Genomic DNA, 22,123 nt, shown 5'->3' on the forward strand with positions numbered 1-22,123 from the left:
GTTTGTCTTGATGCGTACATGCCATCTCAGTTACTATATTCTTCTCAGGTTTGGCAGGGAACTATAAGCACAGTTTATAATCCCTAAATCCTTTTGGATGATTTTATTGCTTTATTTAGAGATAGTCCTCAATTAATGACAAAAACTGGGATCAGAAACTATGTCGCTAAGTGAAGCCATTGTTAAGGAATATATCACATCGTCCAGAGAGACTTACAACCTCACTTCCACTGTGTTTGGTAAGTGAGTCAATATAGGTTGTGAGACATCATGCAACAACAATTTGTGATTTTAGTGCCGACTGTCGGAAATCAGCTGTGGAGCACGCAAAAGGCAATTACATGACCATGAAATGCTGCAATGGTCATAAATGAAAGACTGTAATAAAGTTAGTTTTCTCAATGCTGCAATAACTTTGAATAGTTGCTTAAAAAGGCAGTCATTAAGAAATGACTACCTGGTTTGATATTTTCTTAAATGTTGTTATACCATTTTAAAGTTTACACTAAGGTAAAGGTAAAGGTTCCCCCGCACATGCGTGCTAGTCGTTTCCGACTCTAGGGGCCGGTGCTCTTCTCCGTTTCAAAGCCGAAGAGCCAGCGCTTGTCCGAGGATGTCTCCGTGGTCATGTGGCCGGCATGACTAGATGCCAGAGGCGCATGGAACGCTGTTACCTTCCCACCGTAGTGGTCCCTATTTTTCTACTTGCATTTTTACGTGCTTTCGAACTGCTAGGTTGGCAGAAGCTGGGACGAATAACAGGCACTCATTCTGCTACGCGGCACTCGGGATTCGACCCGCCAAACTGCCGACCATCTGATCGACAAGCTCAGCGTCCTAACCCACTGAGCCACCGCGTCCCAGCAAAGTTTACACTACCGATTGTTAATTTTAATTTTTTTCTTAGCGTTCTGTTTTTAATATTTTAGTAAAAAAATATGTATTTTGTCTGATTATTCTCTTAGACTATTTAACTTTACATATTCACCTATTAATTTCCTCTATGCAGATTAATGACCACAATAATATATTTGTTTCAAAACACTCCATTCAGGTGACAATCGCTGTTTCTTGTTTCTCAATTCATACTTGTGGCTTAACTTCTGTTTGCCACAATTCACATTATTCCTGCAAAATGTGTTTAAAATTAATTCTAACTTTGCAGGATTGTTGTGGGACAAACAGGACGGAACTATACACCTTCTAAACGAAAGGTGGGCTAAGTATTACTTGACTTCAAAATTACAACATAATTTTTACATAGCAGCATCAATAAATATTTAGATTCATGATTTAGCATTGAACAGAAAAAGGATATACTAAATAGTTTAGTTAGCTCTAACCCTAATGGACACTTCTGGAATTATGAGAGCATGTCAAGATACTCATTCACAAAATAACAGTCACTGGATGTTGGCAATCACAAAGCATCCAGGCACTAGAATGTAAACGGATAAGGATGCTTTAGCATCCCATCTAATTCCAAGGACACCACCTTGGAATTTGTTCTTGTTTTTTTCCTAGCTGATGGAACACATTTAAAACACTAAACCGTATAAACCAGGGGTGTCAAACTGCCGGCCGTCACATGGAAGCCACGCCCACCCTATTGCCGGCAATGGCAAAACTGTCCCATGACGTCGCGAGTTTGACATGTCTGCTATATACTATAGCTGTCATTTTTATTTTTTCTATTTTATTTTCTTAGTCCAAAAAGCATTTTTTTAAAAAATAAAGGTGGGCTTCTATTAGGCTTTACACCATTTACACTGTTTTGTTTCTTTTAAACAAAGAATTAGTCAATGGAGTACAAGCCTGGAGACTATCACAGACATAATTACCCATAGATACCTCACTAAATATATTTCTTGGATTACAGATAGTCCTTGAATAACGACCATTAGTTTAATGACTATTCAAAGTGACTTATGATCAGTCCTCCCACTTACAACTATCATAGTATCCCTGCAGTCATGTGATCACAATTTGGACAGTTGGCAACTGGCATATATTTATGACAGTTGCAGTATCCTGGGATCATGTGATCACTATTTGAGATCTTCCCAAGAGACTTTCAAGAAGAAAAATCATTGGGGAAAACTAGATTCACTTAACAACCACAGCAAAAACAGTCACACATTTGGGCATATATCACTTAACAAATTCATCATTTAGTAACAGAAGTTTCAATTCCAATTATAGTTGTAATTTGAGACTACCTACACAAGAATTTAAGTTTTCAATGCAACATGGTATAATGACATGTACTCTGGGCTCAGTTTATAGTATTTTAATATTAAATACTGTATAAAGATTATATAATGTGACCTTTTATTCTTTTGATTTGGCTTATTGGGGCTTTAGAATCAATAGCTACTTAGAAAGGAGAGAAGATGCATATTTATTTCTATTTTTCACCAAGGAAAAACAATCAGCCATGGAACATTTGGATATAAAGCTATTTGATTGCAATCCTGTACTGTGTTATTAGAATGCTTCTCATTGCCAAGAGGAAAGGACATGACAACCTTACTAATGCAATTTAAAGTTCATACATCCAACGGTTGTGATCTCTTATAACTGTGAACTTTTTGTTGGTTTTGTACTTTGAATTAGAATATAATGGTGAACTCAACTTTTTTAGCACACTGTTCTATTCTCAGTAAATGATTTCTGGCAAATTAAATGGAACTAAACTTTTGTTGGAATCTAAGTTTTATGAAAAATAATTCAGCATGCATTTTACTCCTTTTTCAAAATAAGGAAATAGTTTGACAATAGTCACTGAAATATTACAATAAAGATTGTACAATTGTACAATGAAAATCATAGTTTTTAAGGTTCATTTATACCGTATTAATTATTCATTTATTTACTTATTGTTTTCCAGAATAATATTTTATTTATTTTATTTCTCATATTTATTGGCTGCATATCTGACAAAAAGTGACTTCGGACTGTATAGAACTATAGATCAATAGAAACAATAAATGCCATACATAAAAACAATCTTTATAACAATATTAAACATTCTTATTATAAAAATTCTAAAAACACTGAGAAATTTAAAATATGCGAAGCACCTGGAGAGAGTAAATATAAACCACAATGGAGCCATCTAAAAATGCCTATGATTCCCTGAAACCCCAAGGCATTACATCACAACCAGGGAGCGTTGAGGGACTTCCATAATTAAAAAAGGGATGGAGCCAATCTGTCTTCATGGGGCACAGAGTTCCATAAGATGGGCACAACAGCAAAGAAGCCATATGTCCTGGACCCCAACAAATAGCAATAGCAGTTAGACTTATATACCGCTCCATAGTGCTTTACAGCACTCTGTAAGCAGTTTAGAGTCAGCATATTGCTCCCAACAGTCCGGATCCTTATTTTACTGACCTCAGAAGGATGAAAAACTAAGTCAACCTTGAGCCCGTCAGGATCAAAATCCTGGCAGTCGGCAGAGTCAGCCTGCAATAATCCTGCCATGGCTGCAGGTCCTTGGCAAATGATACCTATATTATGTCTTCTCTGTCAGATATAATGGGATGAGCTAATATAGTTGGGAGAGTCAGTCCCTCTGATAATCTGGTCCCATGCAATGAAGGTCCTATGCAACCTGGTCCCATGCAACCTTTAAAGGTTAAAGACAGCATCTTGAATTGAAACCTGTAGTAAACTGGCAGCAATGCAGCTTGTAGAGCAGAGGTAAAATATCTGCTCCTCTGGGAGCACATGTAACTGCCTGCGCCATTACCTTCTGAATCAGTTAAAGCTTCCAAATACCAAGGGCAGCCCCAAGCAGAGCACAATACATCCAGATCAGACTCATCCAGACCCTCACAGCTTCCAGGCACCAGGATAAGAGGTACACAACATTATTTAATTTGTCAGAGGCAGACAATGAGCTCACCCAACAGCCTTATTAAACAGAAGAGGAGAGAGCAGTGAATCCTGAGACAAGTCACGTAGTAGAGGCCAAGGATGGGACCTCTCCTCTCCAATCACCACTGACTGGAATCAACCCTCAAAAAAGGAGGTAAACCAACACAACTCCATGTCACCCACCCTCAATACTCTGAGCTGATTCAGGATTCATGGTTAATGGCATTGAAACACACCAAAACAGTAAATATTAAAAGGTCAGAAAAATATATTTCTTCAAAGTATCTTAAAGAGGCAGAAAAGCATGCTCAGTTTTTCTTAATAGCCCCAAGTCTGCCTCCCCCAAGCAGAAACCACCTCTATAGAAATGCAGATGCAGACCATTCAGGAAACTTGAAGCTAGATTTAAGAAGACAAAGACACCTAAAATCTACATACCCCAACCAAAGTCTAAAACAGGACATAATAGGATTAACCCACAGATGCCAAAAGGATTCAGGTCAAAATACATGACACAGGAAATTCAAAGCCTCAAAACAGGAACAGGAAACAACTTCAAACAAAAGGCTCCAGAGGGTATAAAAACTCACTCCCTACATGTGCTCAGCCCTTTTCCTTTTCTTCCAGAGCCATCTTCCTGTCTGGTTCTCCTCTTCAATAAACTGCAACCTTCTTTCTAAAGCAGTTGCCATGTTGTTTATCCCTGACTTGGAGTGAACCATGATGAAGACTTTTCTTCCAACACTGCCTATGCCTAAGATCTTTCAAAAAGCAATCAATGCCATTTCTATCCCATATGAGGTCTGAATTCTGACTGAAAGGGATCTAAGTAATCCATGTTATCCAAGGCTCTCTGAAGCTATTATGTAACCAGCTTCTCACCACCTTGCCCCCAAAGAGGAGTTAGATAATGCATAAAAATTGCTAAGTATGTTATTGTCCCATGATAGTTTCTTGAGTAGCAGGTCAACCAACTAGCTGCTAAAATACAATTTGTACCAATGTGCAAAAGCAGAAACTTTATTATATTTTTATTTTATTCTATTTCAGACAATTGAAAGTATAGCACACAGCATTCTCCTTTTCCTTCAAAAAAGCAAATGTGTATGAAGAAATTGACATATATGAATCTTAATTGGCTGGTAATTAATGAAATGAAGTGGGGTTTTTTTGGTTAAAAATAAAATCTGTAAGAAAATAGCACTGCAACCATAAATAGATTCTGAAAATCTTTTATTAGCATTTTCAGAGTCCTCTAAGGTCTAATATCCAAAATATATAAAATCCTATTGGAAATATTTGGAGTGGGATCAGCATCCCCATGAAATATGGAAATCAGATTTAAGAATTAATTATCTCTGATGCACAATGTCCTATACTCTAGAAGAACTCTACATTACTACCTGCATTAGCAAAGATCAAGAAAACTTAGTTATTCATAGGTGGTATTATACCCCCCCCCCAAAGTTGCTGAAATTACTAAGGAAGGCCCAAATAAATGTTGGAAATACAGTCAAAAAAGCATCTATATGCATGCATGGTGGTCCTGTGAAGTTCTACAAAGATGCTGGGCAGAATTAATTAGACAGATTAACAACCTAGATATCAGAAAATTTAGTTATGGTCCCAAAAAACATTTACTACCATTATTTAGTGAGATAATTCATAGAACTGAAAAAATAACTGTTCAGTGCATGATAGTTGCTGCATGTTTGGCTACTACATAATACTTGAAAAATACAGAGCTTCCATGATTAGATCACTGGTATAAAAAATTATGAAAGATTGTTATGGAAAAAAATGAAAGGAAATGTTGGGATACACAGTACTAGAAAAGTTACCTTTGTTTTAAGTTGGGAACAGGTTTGTCATATATCCCTCACCCTGTATCTGTAGTTTGTTTTCTAAGCAAAATAAAGTTTTTTTAAAACAATAAAACCCCCAAGCAATTGTGTGAAATTGGTTGATCTGAGAATAATCCAGTTTAGTAGAATTTGCTATTGCGCAGCAATACAACCCATCCCCTCCACCAAATCCTGCTGTGCTGCATTGTCATGGTATTCCTGGGAGGAATGAGCAAAGAACATCATAAATATATGATAAGAGTATAGAACCCAAGCAGGTCACTCCACATATAAAGGTTATCCCAGCTGAAACAGACAGGCTTCTATATTACACCTAATGAAAGCAGATGCTAGATGTGGATGATTATTTTAGTGACAACAGCAAAGGTGTGCAGCAGAAGGCAACGTTAAATCACTCCTGTATTTTCCAGAGATGGAAACAATAAAATATATGCTAGATTATGGGTGCCTCATGTGATGGCGCTCAACATGCCACTGAGACAGAGCGAAGAATTTTTGTGACTAATTGCGTTTATGATGTAGCTAAGTTAAAGCCTTTTAGAGTTTCACTGCTGATGTTGCCATACGGGAAAAGAAAATCTGAAGGTGCAAAGAAAGAGTTGCAGCAGGATTATGCAATGTCAAGAAACATGAACACAGGAAAGCTCAACACAATGAAAAATGAAATGAAACTACTGCACATTTTGGGCATAAGCAAATTGAGATGGACTGGAATTGGACACTTTTAATCTGAAAGTCACATTGTTTACTATTCAGGACATGAAAAGCAAAGAAGGAAATCTGATCTACTGATTATAGAACTAGGCTAAAACGCTGGAAACTGTGAGTTCAAGTTATGCCTCAGCCATGAAAGTCAGCTAGCCTGTCACTCTCCCTTGGCCCAACCCACCTCATGAGGGTTGTTGTTGTGGGGAAGGTAGGAGGTGGAAGGTGTGTTGGATATGTTCACTGCCTTGAGTTATTTGTAAAAATAATAAAGGTGGGACAGTGTTGCTTTTACTTTTAGGGAGTGTATAGCAAAAATACTTGACTACAGTGAAATCAGTGACTGAATAATATCAGACTTCATAGACAACTCTTTAATATGACAATCATCCAAATTTATGCTCCAAGATAGAAGAGGAAGTTGATTAATTTTATAGTCAATTTAAATTTCAAATTTACAGAACACACCAGCAAGATGAACTCCTCGCAACCGGAGACTGGAATTCCGAAGTTGGAAGCTTTAATGAGAAAAATGTAGCTGGATTATTTGGCTTAGGCAATTGAAATAAGGCAAGAAACCATTTTATCAATTTCTGGCAATCGAATGATTTCTTCATTGCTAACGCTGTCTTGAAAACAACTAAAATGAGGAGAGAGAGTACACAGAAATTAAGTTGACTACATTATTGCTAAACTACTCTGCTTGTCTTTGCAGAAGAACTATGAGGAAAAAGAAGAGTGGAAAAAAATGGTCTCAGAATGAGACCAATGGTGGTGTAAAGAAGTTAAAAAAGCGATAAAGCTGAAAAAGAGTTATACAAACATTATACAAAAGTACCGTATTTATCGGCGTATAACACGCACCGGCGTATAACACGCACCTCATTTTAAAAAGGAAATTTCAGGAAAAAAACCTTAAATTATATCGGCGTATAACACGCACACATCATTTGCCCCCTATTTTCAGGAAGAAAAAGTGCGTGTTATACGCCAATAAATACAGTACGCTTCAACCCTCCAGGAGAGTGTCATGAAGCAACTGCACAAGACTACAAAACAACAGTATAAGAACCAGAAATAATGATTGAAGAAATAGCAAGAGTTGTAAAAAAAAGTCACCTAAGCCAAAGCACCACAAATAGATGGGCTGCCAACAGAAATAATTCAAGCAGCAGGGGAAAGCAGCATCAGATGGCTACACAGAATCTTTAATGCTGCACCGACACATCTAACAGCACCCACTGATTGGCAACACACAGCAATAATTCCACTGTGGAAAAACAAATGAAAATGCACACAATATCAAGGCATCTCACTCTTGAGCTATGTGTCGGGCCTCGGGAGCCCGACACTCGAGGGGGGGTCCCTCCGCCTCCCCGGCAACCCCCGCCTGCCGCCCGCTGGACCAACCTGCCTTCTCGGGGAACTGCGTCCCTGTAGCGGCCCGAGAGACACCAGGGGCCGCGTCGCCGCCTCAGCCGCCCTCGCCCAACGCCGCGCAGCACCGAACAACGGCTGGCGGCGCGTCGGCAGCCCGGAAGGCTCAGGAGGCCGCACCGCCGCTTCACCCCCCCTTGACCGACGCCGCGCAACAGCTGACTGTGCTGGGCGGCGCGGCGGCGGCTCGGAAGCTTCGGGAGGCTGCGCCGCCGCTTCAGCTGTCCTCCTTTTCCGCCGCACAACGGCTGACTTCGTCTGGCGGCGTTGCGGGGGTTCGGGAAGCTTGGGAGGCCGCGCCGCCGCCAGGGTCGTCCTCCTCCGCACAGCTGACCGGCGGAGGCTCGGGCCCACTCACGGCGGCCGGGGGAGGTTCGGGACCTACGGCGGGTTCGTCGGGAGACAGGCTCCTTCCCGCCGCGGTGCCTGGGTGGCTAGGTATTTTGGGTGTAAAAGAGCACAGGGGGGTCCGGAGTAGGGCACGGCAGGGAGCTGGTGAGGGGGTGGAGCACGGTGATGGTAACGCACAAGGGGAGGCTTACCTGATTGAGCGGCGAGCAAAGGGATTTTTAGGGGTGGGGTGGGGCAGTTATAGGGAATGGGAGGGCGTGGGCGTGTTTGGGTGGAGTAAGGGTGGGGGTTTTGGGTGTGTATATAATAGCGTTGGCTGCAGATAGCGGCCAACGCTGGCTTTGTTTCTTGTTGCGGCTGTTGCATTGAAGAATAAAGTGCTAGCAGATCGCATTGGAAGTCTCTCGTTCCTGTGTTCGGCAATCTGCCCTGCTCGCTGCAGGACGAGTTTTGACACTATGTAAGAAAAAATGTATGCCAAGTAACAGAAATAAGATTAAAATCAGTTGTAGAACCACAACTAGGAGAACAGATGGAATTTAGAAGAAATAGAAGCTGTATAGATGCAATTTTTATACTTAAATAATTAATAGAAAAAAATGGAGTAAATAAGAATCTCCCTGTAGCTTTTGTAGACAAAAAAAAGCATTTGACAGAGTAGATAGAAAAATACTGTGGCAAACAATGGTTCAACATGGAGTAAGTGAACATCTTATTGGATTATGTAAAAGCTTATACAATAATTACAGAAGTATAGTTAGGATAAACCAAGGAACATCGGAATCCTTTGCAGTAACATCTGGAGTAAAATGTGTACTATCACCATTATTTATCACCTACATTGACGGAATAAGCAAAGCAGCCAAGCCCAGGAATGGAACTAATATTAAACAAATTACTCTTTGCAGACATTTATTTATTGATTTAGCGTATGGCTGGTCACACGCAGAATTAAAAGCACTTCATATTTACAAGTTAGAACAGTTAAAACAATTTTTTTAAAAAAGAAGCAATTATAAAACCTAAGAGGAAAACAGAAATAACATTTCAGAGTTTAATGTCGAGTCTGGAGATCCAGTCAGTAGCTGCCATTGTTACGCAGAGGAAGTCCTTAAAATCTCCTGGGTATCTTCTATTAGTGCATTCCCTCACTATATGTTGGATAGTCTGTTGGGGAGCCCCGCAATCACATTGTGCTGAAGGTGTCTTTCCCCATTTATACAGAGAATCGGCACACACCCCATGAGTCGTTCTAATTCTATTGTATGTCACCCATATGTGTCGGGGTAGATTAAATCCTGGAGGTATACTATTAGGATTAATATGCTCAGAAATATCTTGGGAAGTATAGCTACTCCATGCTTCCATCCACTTTTGTATAGTGCTCTGATGTTCGGCCAGCAGCTTAAGCGCTGTGAGGAGTGGTGGATTTCTTGACTTTAATCGACATCTTAAGAGATCAGAGGTATAGGCATGAATGGGTAGAAAGAAGTTTAGCAGGATCTTACTATACTCCTGAATGAGAGCTTCTTGTCGTCGTAAGTGCGGGGGAAGTATGTGGCTAAGAACTGGTAGCCAGTGAATAGGTGTAGATTTTATGCACCCAGTAATTAATCTCATCGTATGGTTGAGTTGAACATCAACAAGTCTTGTATGTGAGCTGTTTATCCATACAGGCGCGCAGTATTCCGCTACAGAGTAGCAAAGCCCAAGGGCTGCGCATCGAAGAGTTGGAGCTGAAGCTTCCCAAGTTGTTCCACATAGTTTTTGCAGAATGTTGTTTCTGCTGTTAACCTTGGCAGCCATATTCTGAATATGTTTTTAAAAGACAGGGTCCTGTCTAAGGTGACCCCCAGATATTTTGGAGTTGCCTCACATGGGAGCAATTTGTTACTTAGGTATACATTGGGTTCTCTTTTTGCCAGTTTATTATTAAGGTGGAAACATGACGTGACTGTCTTACTTACGCTTGAGATTAACCTCCATTGGTGGAAGTATGTGCTCAGAGTTGTAAGGTCGGCTGTAAGTACACCTTCTGTAACTTCGATGTCTTTGTGGTTATATGCTAATGCCAAGTCATCAGCGTAAGAGAACTTTGCAGACAATCAGGCATTGATAGCACAAACAGCTAAGGAACTGCAACAACATCCTCTATCCATGAACCAAGAATGCAAAATAAACGAGTATCAAAAGAGAAGAAGCAAAGATAATTGGTAGGAAAAAAACTTTAAACATAGTAATAGAGAGATGAACATAAAACAAGTTTCAGAGTTCAAACTTCTAAGAATGATACTCACTGAAGACGGGAAAATGGACCAAGAAATTAACATACGATGCAATAAGGCTGATCAAGTATTGACAGCTAGCTCCACTCCTACAACACAAGGCAGTATTGGTCAGCACAAAGAAGAATCTCATACAAAGCATATTCATTCCCATTCTATGTTACCGTTGCCAAACATGGACACTTGCAATAAAAAATATGCAAGAGTTAGTCACCATGAAAATGACATGTTTGTGACCAGAAGGGATAAAGTGACCAAAAGGGATAAAATCAAAAATGAGATCATAAGAGAAAGAATTGGAATAGAACCAATTTTAAATTACATATAAAGACTAAGTGGTTTGTTCACCTGGAGAGAATGTTTTAGGACTCTATATCATACAAGGCAGATTTAAAAAATGAAGGCCAAAGAACACAAAGACTCAGAAGAAGATGGAGAGACAACATCAAAGACACACTACAACAGCATAAAATAACAATAATTGAGCCTACCAGAAGCGTAAAAAACAGAATTTTGTATCTCCCTTGATAACCAAAGAAGTAAAAGAAGAAGTAAAGTAGAAGATTGCTAAAGGGGGGGGGGGGCTCAATTATTACATCGACATGGCCAAATCCTAATTGTATGAAAGATCACAAATCGCTCATATGCAAATTCTAAATTAAGCTACAGAAGAAGAAAGCCAATCAATTTTCACCATATGAACTTGTGCATATACCCGCTATTTTGGAGGAAAATATCAGAAATAGCTTTGAAGTCCTGAACCCCATTGGTACACAACCATAAGAACTGTGGAATGAAGCCAGAGTTAAGGATAAATGTGAAGAGACTGCCAAAGATAAAACAGAAGAAAACAAACTGGATGTCGAAAGTGTGGAAATTACCAAGAGAAACCAAGAATGGTAAAAAATCTAAGGAAGAAACTTAGCAAAGAGTTTCAGAGAGCTATTAAAAAGACAAGAAACAATGTCACAGCACCTGCAAAGGCACCACAGATGAAAACAGATATGGAAAAACAAGGAAAACCTTCCAAAAGTTCTCTGAGGATCCAATCTCAAATTGGTGCGCTAAGGGATACAAATAGACAGGGATCCCTATAAGATCAAATAAAGATGGAAGGAATAAACTGAAATCCAGTACAGCAGAGATGTCAACATCTAAGATCTCTTAGAATAAATTTCCCACTTACAAGAAATTGTGGTACTGGAAGATGAAGTTAGAACAATATTCTGGTCATTACGAAGTTCAAAGGCTATAGAAAGTGATGGAATACACACAGAAATATGGCAAGCAACAGAACAACAATCAGGCAGGATTCTAACTAAGCTATGTCAGCAAATCTAGAGAATAACACAGTAGAGAACAGATTGGAAAAGTGTATTTTCCAATACACCAAAGAAAAGGGAAACAATAGAATATGCAAAATATCCTTAATTTCACATGCTAGCAAACCAAAATGAGGGATCATTCAGCATGGATTAGAGCTAATATAGCCAAGAAAATGCCACCTTTTCAAGCTGGCTTTACAAAAAGCTGAGGAAAATGAGACATCATTTTCACTGGATAACTGAGGAAGCAAAAAAAAGCAATACAAAAAACAAAACCCAACCTGAAATAGTCACTATGTGCTTTACTGATTATAAAAAGACCATTCATTGTACCAGTCATGTCAAATGGGAATCCCACAACAACTACCGGTACCTGCCCTCATGCAAAACCTAACACAGGTTAAGGAACCACAGGACTGACAGAACAGACAAAATAGACTGACATCAAGTTAGCAAAGGTGTCAGACAAGGCTATAACTCATCCCTTATTTAGTCAGCCGACATGCTAAATATATTTGAAGGGAAACTGGATTGAAAGAAGATGAGTATCATTTTAATTAGCATCTTTTGCACACATTACGTATGTGCTGTAGAAGGCCCTCATGCAGTTAAAGGAAAGAAGAGGAAGACCAGCAGCACAATGGTTACACCATGGGTAGACCTGAAAGACTAGGTTAAATATAGATTATCATGGAGAAAATGTATGTAGTTGCTAAGAGCTGAACCAAATTGATGGCACATAATCAATGAATCAATCAACCAATACAAAAACTGGATGCTACGTTAAGTCCTTGTCATTCTTAAAACCAAATTTCCATACAGGTGACCCTCATTTACCAAACATAATTGGGACCAGCAACTCTGTCGTAAGCAGGGCTTTTTTTGTCATAGAACGCTCAGAACGGAGTTCCAGCACCTTTTTTGGATGGAACCTTGTAGGGTAGGCAAGGCGGGTTGTATGACATGTGTGAGTTCTGGCACCTTTTTCTTTTACAAAAAAAGCACTGGTCATAAGTAATGAGATTGTTAAGTGAAACATCATATGATTGCACCCAACTTACTATGTAAATTTCAGCTGCAATTAAGTGCAACACCATGTGATTGCAACTTGCAACTTTTTCCAAGTTTTCCCATTGATTTTGCTTGTCAGAAGCTGTCTGTGAACATCACAAATGGCAATCATGTGATCATAAATACATACCTGTTACTAAGCACTCAAATTGCCATCTTATAATTACAGGTATGCTACACTTGCCATAAGTTCAAAGATCATAAGTTATCATTTTCAACAGTATCATAACTTCAAATGGTCACTGAACAAAAGTTGTTAAATGAGAATACAATATATACTTTCAAGTAAGTGATGTAGATCGTCCCATCCCCTTCAACAATTGCCAGCAACTAGCAAAGGAAATTTTGATAATGTTAGAATCACAGCAAGATACTATATCATTTTCAATTGTTGAACATAATATATATGGAATATATAACACATTAGTAGGAAATAGGATTGAATAAGTAATATAATTTAAAGATGTTAATCCTATTCCTATATAACATAATTGTCCTATAATTGTTGAATCTTGTATACTGTCAAAGATTTTTGAACTGTTCCCTTGTGAATCTAACAAGGAAATGAAGAATGCTCAAAGCAGGAAAAATCATTGCCTATTTTGAAAAGTTAATATATGGCTTCCACCATTTTTCAAAAATCTATAGAAGAGAACTGAATTTATGTTTTATGCAAAAGGCATCTTAAGTTCCAGGATGTCCTGCAGATCTTCCATAAGCAACAATGGAACAATGCTATCTTGCAGAATAACTATTAAGCAAACTGGGATTTAAATGTAATTAAATAAGAAAAAATGAGAAATAATAGTTTTATATTAATTTAAAGAAGAAACATTATATAACATAATTATGAGAATGTGGAGAAAAGAGGTTTCTTAGTGCTTACAGCTGATAAATTAAAATATTTTGGACATTCTAGCACTTAAAAAGGACATTATATAAATAGCTATACAGAGTAAGTTAAGTCTTTTTTCAATTATGCCACTTATTCCCTCATGTATCTCTGTGATTTGATTTCTAAGACCGAACTGAATTGAACATACATATTACGCAGTGCTGTTTAAATATAGTACAGCAAGTAATTAATGTCCAGAATTAGTGGAATAGTTTTTTTTTGTATTTTAACATGCTCTTATTTCTTTGAACTGTTTGGATGAAAGTACAATAGTATATGTGACATGATACTGTCACTAACATATTGACAATTATGGCTTTTAAAAAGTTACAAATCCTACAGTAAGTAAAAATGTATACCTTATATCTTAGCTAATAATTTCACAAAGTATAACCATGTTTATAATTCCAACATTATTAAAACATTTAACATACTGGGTTAAAATTATATATTCTCAGACAGCACCAAAAACCAGTAATAAATTGCTTAATTTTTCTTTCAAAATGTTAAACATATACTAAAGTCAATCATTGTGACATTAGGTGTTCTTAACAATACTCAAAGCATTCAGGTCAAGGAGTCCTACTATTAAATCTTAATCTTCAATTGTAAGGGCTTATAACAATAAAACCAGAATTGTACTTTGATATAACATTCTCAGGTCCAAATTTCAGAACTATGGTTCCTTGGATTGTCAGAGAAATAGAAATGACAACTAAATAACTACTAAACCACTATAAAGCTTCTCTGCATTTATATTCAGTATACAAAACATTCATGATCACGAGATTCTGTATGGAGCTTGCTGTATGTGTTCAAAATGAAATGTTCTTCCAAAGAATGATCAAATTGTTGGGACATTCAGAAAAAGAAATATCAACCACTTCAAATAATTATAAAAGAAAAGATTCAATGGAAATGTAGTGTTGAAGACAATGTGTATATGGTTTGGCAAAAATACAATGGCCATGTTTCTACAGTAATATCAAAAGAACAAATATCAGTTGCCATTAGAAGACAACTCTAAAAGAAAATAATTCTTTGACAGGGCAGAGAAAGGGCAAAAGGGAATAATCTTACATAACAAACCTGGAGTATCCATTCCCTCTATTACAAAAATATGTTCAATTGAGGATCACATTTAATCTCTGAAAAGTATATTTGCTTTTACTTAAAATGTAGCATTGTAGTTCCTAAAATGGGCTGTGGTTGTTTTTGCAGTTTTTTAAATCAAAAACTCATTCAGTTTGTGGCTTATATTCCAAAGCACACTATATCAATAGGAGATTTATATACAGTAGTGGCCAAAATTATGGAAACCTTTTGGGAAAAGTGTACAGTAGAAATGCCACCTTTGGTTAAATTTCCACCAATTTTTCTTCTAATTTCTTTATAACTGTAGCCTTGTTCACTTAATAATACTATTTTACATTGCTTTCTGGGCAGCCAGTCAACTCTTGGCACCATTATTTTAATTTTATTACGTTTTACAAGGTCACTAAATAAAAGAACACAAAAAAACCCAACCAACTTGATAGTGATCACATAACACACTGACAAATGTCCTCTCAGCTTCAATACATGACATCAATAATTGAATCCTACTGTGATCTGATTAAAGGTAAAGGTAAAGGTTCCCCCGCACATGCGTGCTAGTCGTTTCCAACTCTAGGGGCTGGTGCTCATCCCCGTTTCAAAGCCAAAGAGCCAGCACTTGTCCGAGGACATCTCTGTAGTCATGTGGCCGGCATGACTGGATGCCAAAGGCGCACGGAACGCTGTTACCTTCCCACCGTAGTGGTCCCTATTTTTCAACTTGCATTTTTATGTGCTTTCGAACTGCTAGGTTGGCAGAAGCTGGGACGAGTAACAGGCGCTCACTCTGTTACGTGGGATTTGACCCGCCAAACTGCCGACCTTCTGATCGACAAGCTCAGTGTCCTAATCCACTGAGCCACCGCGTCCCTATGTGATCTGATTGGCTCATTGCAAAACAAGATGACACCTGATTGGCTCTCTAAACACTCATGCTCATTGGCTACAATCAGATGAAGGAAAGCTACCTGGTATCAACCTAAGCAAGTTGTGCTTCCTTCTTCTGATTATTTGGCTATAACTTTTCATAGACTACAGTACAGATAATTGAACAAACTTTGCTGCATTACATTCTTGGTTAAATTATCTTTCCATTGCTATATAATTTTATGGTACTACTCAAAAAAAAAGTGGTGTTATTAGCCATCAAACCTCAAAAAATACACTTTTCCCAAAAGGTTTCCACAATTTTGGCCACTACTGTACTGCTTCATAGTGCTTTACAGCCCTCTCTAAGCAGTTTACAGAGTCAGCATATTGCCCCCAACAATTTGGGTCCTCATTTTACTGACCTCAGAAGGATGGAAGGCTGATTAGGGAAGTATTATACATTACCTTATACCAACAGTATAATTTAGAATACCACTACTTTTTATCTATCTTAGCATAAATATTTATATTTTCAAATGTCAGTATGATGTTGTATATTGTTAGAAGCATATACTGAGATTTCAGAGGAAGAAATGGTGACCTGAAGATGGCTTTGCTAAAAGCAGAATCTACAACTGTGGTGGAACGAAGAGCTGGCAAGTACATCAGCTTTTCAAAATTCCTCTTTAAACAGGGAGAAGATTCAGGGCTGTATTCCAGACAGTTGCTCTTCATGACAAGACCAGTAGAGAGTGGTATCTGGTACGTTTAGAAGTCTGCCTGAACTGCAGTCAGAGCCATTTCTAATCATGATTGGGAATTGCTTGTTAATTACTCTTCAGATATTAGGAACCTTTGAATTGACAAAGGTTTTTTTTTAATACTTCAGCAAAATAAGTTACTTTAAGGATTTTTTAAAAATCACTTTTTGGGATAAACAGCAAAAGAGTAATTAGAATATTAATTTTGGAAAATTACAAATGAACTAAGGATCTAGAAGGATTTTGAAATTAATTATAAAATCCATTTCCCATTGCATGGGAAAATATTTTTGTTTTGAATTCTTAAAAAAAAGGTAGCAGTGACCTTGAACATTGGACACTAGAGGGAATCAGAAAGAACTAAATATTACAATTAAATTCATATTTAAATGTGAATTACTGTTAAATAATGAATCAGAATACTTTAACATTAGATGATATTTGTGAGCAATAGACCCAGAAGTTAATTTTAAATCTGTCTCCCATTATAGAATGTTTAAGAGATATGAAGGAAAAAGTTTTACTGTACAAGACAGACTGATTTGAAAGTGGATTTAAAAATGACAGCCTACAATATGGAATATCAATATGCTATACAGGGTATACAAATGAAACCAATTGATGTCTTAATTAAAAGGGATATACAAAAAACAAATCAAAAGAATGATCTGAATAATTATCCCATATTAGAATTACAAGACAGATTTGTTAAAAGTTTTGAAGAGTTTTGTGAAAACGGATAAAAAAATTACAAAAACAAATCAAGTTCCGGGACTGTATTTGAAGGGATTAAAGATATTGTTAAAAATAAAAGGAAGGAATATAAAGTTGGTTTGTCTGATCAAGGTTAAATGTGTGGTAACTCTTAATAGACCTTTGCTAACAAGGACTGAATGAATGATGAGGCTTTAAGGATCTGTTTATTTTAAGGGATAAATGGGAAGAAAACACATTTGTTGCATTTTAAGAAGCAGCAATAAGTTACTAAAATTGAGCATATATATCATGGAGGGAAAGTCATTTCTTTATAAATATTTTCTTTTTACTAATTTTTTTCTATTTATATTTTCTATTTTTCCTGCACTTCCTACTTTTCATTCTTTTAGTTTCTTTTAGTTTTTAATTGTAATGTTTAATAAAATTTCTATTAAAACATATATTCATATAATTACTTTATTATTTCATATAATTAAAAGCATATACAGGTAGTCCTCAACTTACAACAGTTCATTTAGTTCAACACTGAAAAAAGTGACATGACCATTTTTCACACAACCATTGCACCCAGTCTACGGTCACATGATCAAAATTCAGACGTCTGGCAACTGACTCATATTTATGATGGTTGCAGTGTCCCAAGGTCATGTGATTACCTTTTGTGATTTTTCTCACAAGCAAAGTCAATGGGGAAGTCAGATTCATTTAACAACTCAGTTACTAATTTAACTGCAGCGATCTGCTTAACAACCAGGACAAGAAAGGTCATAAAATGGGGCAACTCACTTAACAAATGTCTCACTTAGCAATAGAAATTCCGGGGTCAATTCTGGTCATACCTTGAGGACTACCTGTACTGTAATTACGAATTTTTAAAAATGGCATGACAGTCTCCGTCTGTCTGAATCTATCTATCCTTTAGTTTTAAGAATGAAATACTAAGTGGCAGAAATATGCCCCTCCCTTAAAACTGCAGAACCAATAAAAAATATTAACTATTTTATTCAGAGTGAAGTATCAAATTGAGGTCTGAAGGCAGGAGTTCTCTAAATGAAATGAAACAGCGTTAGTAAGTTGATATTCTGTACCCACTGAATATACTGTATTTTTTTAATAATAATTTATATTGTATGTATTGAAAAAATGAATTAGTGGAAAACCAAAATTAGTTAATTTCACTGCATAAAAAAATCAAATAATTTGTATATTTACTTATAATAGCTTACCGGTAAAATACATTAGAATACAGAAAAGCTTTTATTTTAATAATCTGATTTGGATATAAGATAACTGAATAATTGGCACACATGCTTTAGGTAAACATTTAATACCAACAAAAGTTCCATGCTGCATTAAAATTGCAAAGCTTAAATTTTACTCAGTCTCAGTTGTTGCAATTGATCTGTCTTGACCTCTTAGATAACAAAACCATTGCAAGACACTGCCGCTTTAAATATTTCAAGGCTTATGTAGCTAGTAAATAGGCCCCATTGCAATATGGCTGTGAAGGTCATGTCCTATTGTATTTTTCCTCTGATATTGAGTATGAAAGAATCAAAATGTTTACTCCACACAAATATTCTAATGTGTCTTAATCTCTCTATTGCCATTATACATGTTCTTATTAATAGTAAATGCTATTCAGGTCAATACACACCCAAGCCTCTTCCTGGATCTATTTAAATCCACACCCTGGACATATTAGCATGATTACATTTTAGCAATTTCAGCATGTTATTTGCATTCATATGCCTAATTTTGCAAACACAATCCTGTCGAACCTCATTTCTCAGCATTAGCGAGGCAGAGCAGTTTTAAGCAAAAGGGATTGGCCCTTTAATGTGGAAAGGATAATTAAACAGATTCCTCAAGTGTTGTTGGATTTGGTCATACTATTTAATTTACAATATGAAGCCACCTAGACAAGATCTGAAACTTTGTATTTCACATTTTTTAAGAATACTGTTGTAGTTAAAATGCATAAAACAGGAGCAAATATTAAGGAAAAAAGCTAGAACCAAAATTCAAATATTTTTTAAATTGAAAATCAAGTGGAAACAAGGAGCCTAGAAATAATCTGTTTTTGAATCCCTAACATATGTAAATGTTCTCCACAAGTATATAGATTTAATTATATCAAGAAAGACTGCTACCTAATGCCGGCATAAACTGTAATGACAAAAAACATTTAATTTTACACAGGATTGAATTATAGGACAAATACTAAAATATGTCCGCCCATCCTTTCTCTCCCACCCACCCACTCCAAGAAAGGACTTTACCTGAAAAGGCAACAGATTATTGCCATTGTCTGTCCTGAAGGCATTGTCTTCCATCCAGGATTTTGGAGCTAGAGGAGCAGCCCGGGGAAATTTCGGTGGGGCAATAACATTGGTAGAAAAGGGCTTTTTAAGAGGTGAAATGGGATTGAGTGGGGATGGCACTCCAACTCCAACTCCCACACCAACTCCCACACCAACTGCCCTTCGAGGGTCTCTGCCAGCTTGCAGCCCACCCCATGGATTGGAAGGTGTACTCCAAGCTGCATTTTGATGGTTATTCCAGCTGGAAGGAGAAGAGGTGGGGGTGGAAGAGGAAGAAGGTTTGCTGGTCATGATGGGCTGATGGCTATAAGCAGCATTTCTCTGAGCAAAAGATGCCTGATTAGGGCTGACCGGCGACCTCCTTTGCTGCTGCTGTGCTTGTTGTTGTTGTTGCTGCTGCTGCTGCTGCTGCTGCTGCTGTTGGTGGTGCTGAGTCTGAGCTAGGCCAATCTGGGGGGAGAAAGTGCCTCCAAAAACAGGATTGACATGATGAGGGAAATTTTGGAAAAGCATTGTCCCATTAACTGGGGTAATCCCTTGAAAAAAGCTATCATCCACTGCGTTTGTGGTCCCTGTAGACCAAGTGCTTCCGAAGGAGGGAGACAAGGAGGTGCCGGCTGTAGGCTCCTGCTGAGGCTGGTGGAAACTTAAGCCCGGCAAGATGGGAGACTCCATTTGCATCTTGTCTTTGCTATTTTGGGCAGGAGCTGCTGAGCCGATGCTAGTCACTGGACTGTCCTCCGGTTTGGGTGTCTCTGACGTTATGGGTGTAGAAGGAGCTTCTGCTGCGTTCGGATCTTGCTGCTGCCGCTGAGGCTGGACTTTGCTTTTGTCCATCAGTAAATCATCCTGCATGGTTTGCGCAGCTGAAACGGAGGAGAAAAGGGGGAGAGAGAAAAAAAAAACAAACCATAGAGTTATTAACATTCATAAAGCTGCTTTAAGCCTCCCACCGCTTGCCAGAATTCCACTGCTAGCATAAAAGCCGCCGCAAATTGCAAGACACAGCAATACTAACACGTAATCCCCAACCCCCCCCCCCACACACACACACACTCCCTTTAGGGGTAAACGGTTTGAATCGGCACGATCAGTTCGCATTGCCTCTAAAAAAATACATTTGAAGAGGTTTCACCCTTTGCGGTGTCTTGCTTCCTTTCAAGTGTAAAGGGGAAAAAAATATATGTGCTTATAGGGCACAGATATACAGCAATTTCGCCACGTCTCTTTCTCTTATACCGGAACTCAGAGCTCTCGCCCTGCAATGAGAACCTGATTCTGGTTCCTGTTTTTCCCTACACCCTCCTCCTCCTCCTCCTCCTCCTCCTCCTCCTCCCCTGTTATTTGCATACGTCAATAAATACTGCTGCGTCCTTCAGCAAGGTTAAAAAGACAGCAAGCAGCCTTTCCTCTCCCTCCTCCCCCTTTCCTATGAATAGACTTTTAAAAGAGCCGAATACCCATTTTGATTAAGAAACAAAAAGCTTCGGCCAACTAAGGTTGAAACAGTTCCCCGTTCGCGATCTCCAATTTAGGATAAGGGTAAACGCTCAAGACAAGGCATTTTGCTCTTGAAATTACGGAGTGGGGAGGAAGGAAAGTATCCTACATCCGCGTTTCCCAACCTTAGGAACTTGAAGATGCGTGGACTTCAACTCCCAGAATTCCCCAGCCAGCTATGCTGGCTGGGGAATTCTGGGAGTTGGAGTCCACGCATCTTCAAGTTCCTAAGGTTGGGAAACGCTGTCCTACATAATACTCAGTTTGGCTTGTTTTAACAACCTTTTTTTTTTTGATAAGAAACCTACTCAGGAACTAGCTTGCTTCTGATTTGCTTGTGTATTTCTTTCAAGCAGGTTAAATATAACGCAACAATCTGTTTGTAAATTTTACAGAATTCAACTTTACGAGAGTAAAGTTAATTGAATTCAGTTACACTCCTTTATGATTGGACACAAATGCATTTGTATGATTAACCTTTCTTTAAAAAAATGATTTTGGTTTAAAAATCCTGAAATACCGGGACCCTCAAAATTGATTTAAAAAAAAAAGTATTCCCACAGCTGTAACAATTTTCCAAAGGCAAATTGCAGAATCTGAGTATGCATACATTATTTAAAATACTGTCCACTGTAAATAACTACTTTCAGAAATATATATCATTACTTTCACTCACATTAATATCCTTCCAAAAATCTTTTATTATTGGGCAGTTTAAAATGTAATAAACAATTGTAAAAACATTCATTAGCATTTATAGCAAGAAAACTATGAGAAAAAGTTAAATAGTAAAATAGGCTAAAGGCAGCCATCCACCCTACATACTGAACTTTATAAACTGAATTAGTTAGTAGTAGGTACAACATTCAAAATTTAATGCTGTGTCCTGGCTTCCTTCTCCCCCCACCTTTACCCAGTGTTCAAATCACTCATTTTTTTCTTGCTATTTAACTGCATAGAGGTAATCAAGGCATCATAACAGCAGCTGCTTAGAGGACTTAAGAGAATTAAGAACATAGTAATTTTCTTTCTCACGT

At 37.8% G+C, this 22,123-nt stretch overlaps 1 protein-coding gene across 7 annotated transcripts in view; it reads right to left on the reverse strand.

Moving 5' to 3' along the window:
• Window positions 1-22,123, reverse strand: part of CPEB3 (cytoplasmic polyadenylation element binding protein 3) — a 95,601-nt gene that overhangs the window by 65,620 nt on the left and 7,858 nt on the right. For 4 of the 7 annotated variants that reach the window (XM_083363852.1, XM_083363848.1, XM_083363847.1 and 1 more), the window contains exon 1: window positions 19,545-20,568. In XM_083363852.1, the coding sequence (XP_083219978.1) occupies window positions 19,545-20,513 (969 nt within the window). In that variant the 5' untranslated portion in view covers window positions 20,514-20,568. Of the gene's footprint in view, window positions 1-19,544; window positions 20,569-20,704; window positions 20,852-22,123 lie in introns of those variants that run through there. The other 3 variants (XM_083363849.1, XM_083363850.1, XM_083363851.1) reach the window with 3 other exon arrangements.

Source organism: Vipera ursinii, assembly GCF_947247035.1.
Source record: "Vipera ursinii genome assembly, chromosome: 5".
In the NCBI taxonomy this organism is placed as follows: Eukaryota; Metazoa; Chordata; class Lepidosauria; order Squamata; family Viperidae; genus Vipera; species Vipera ursinii.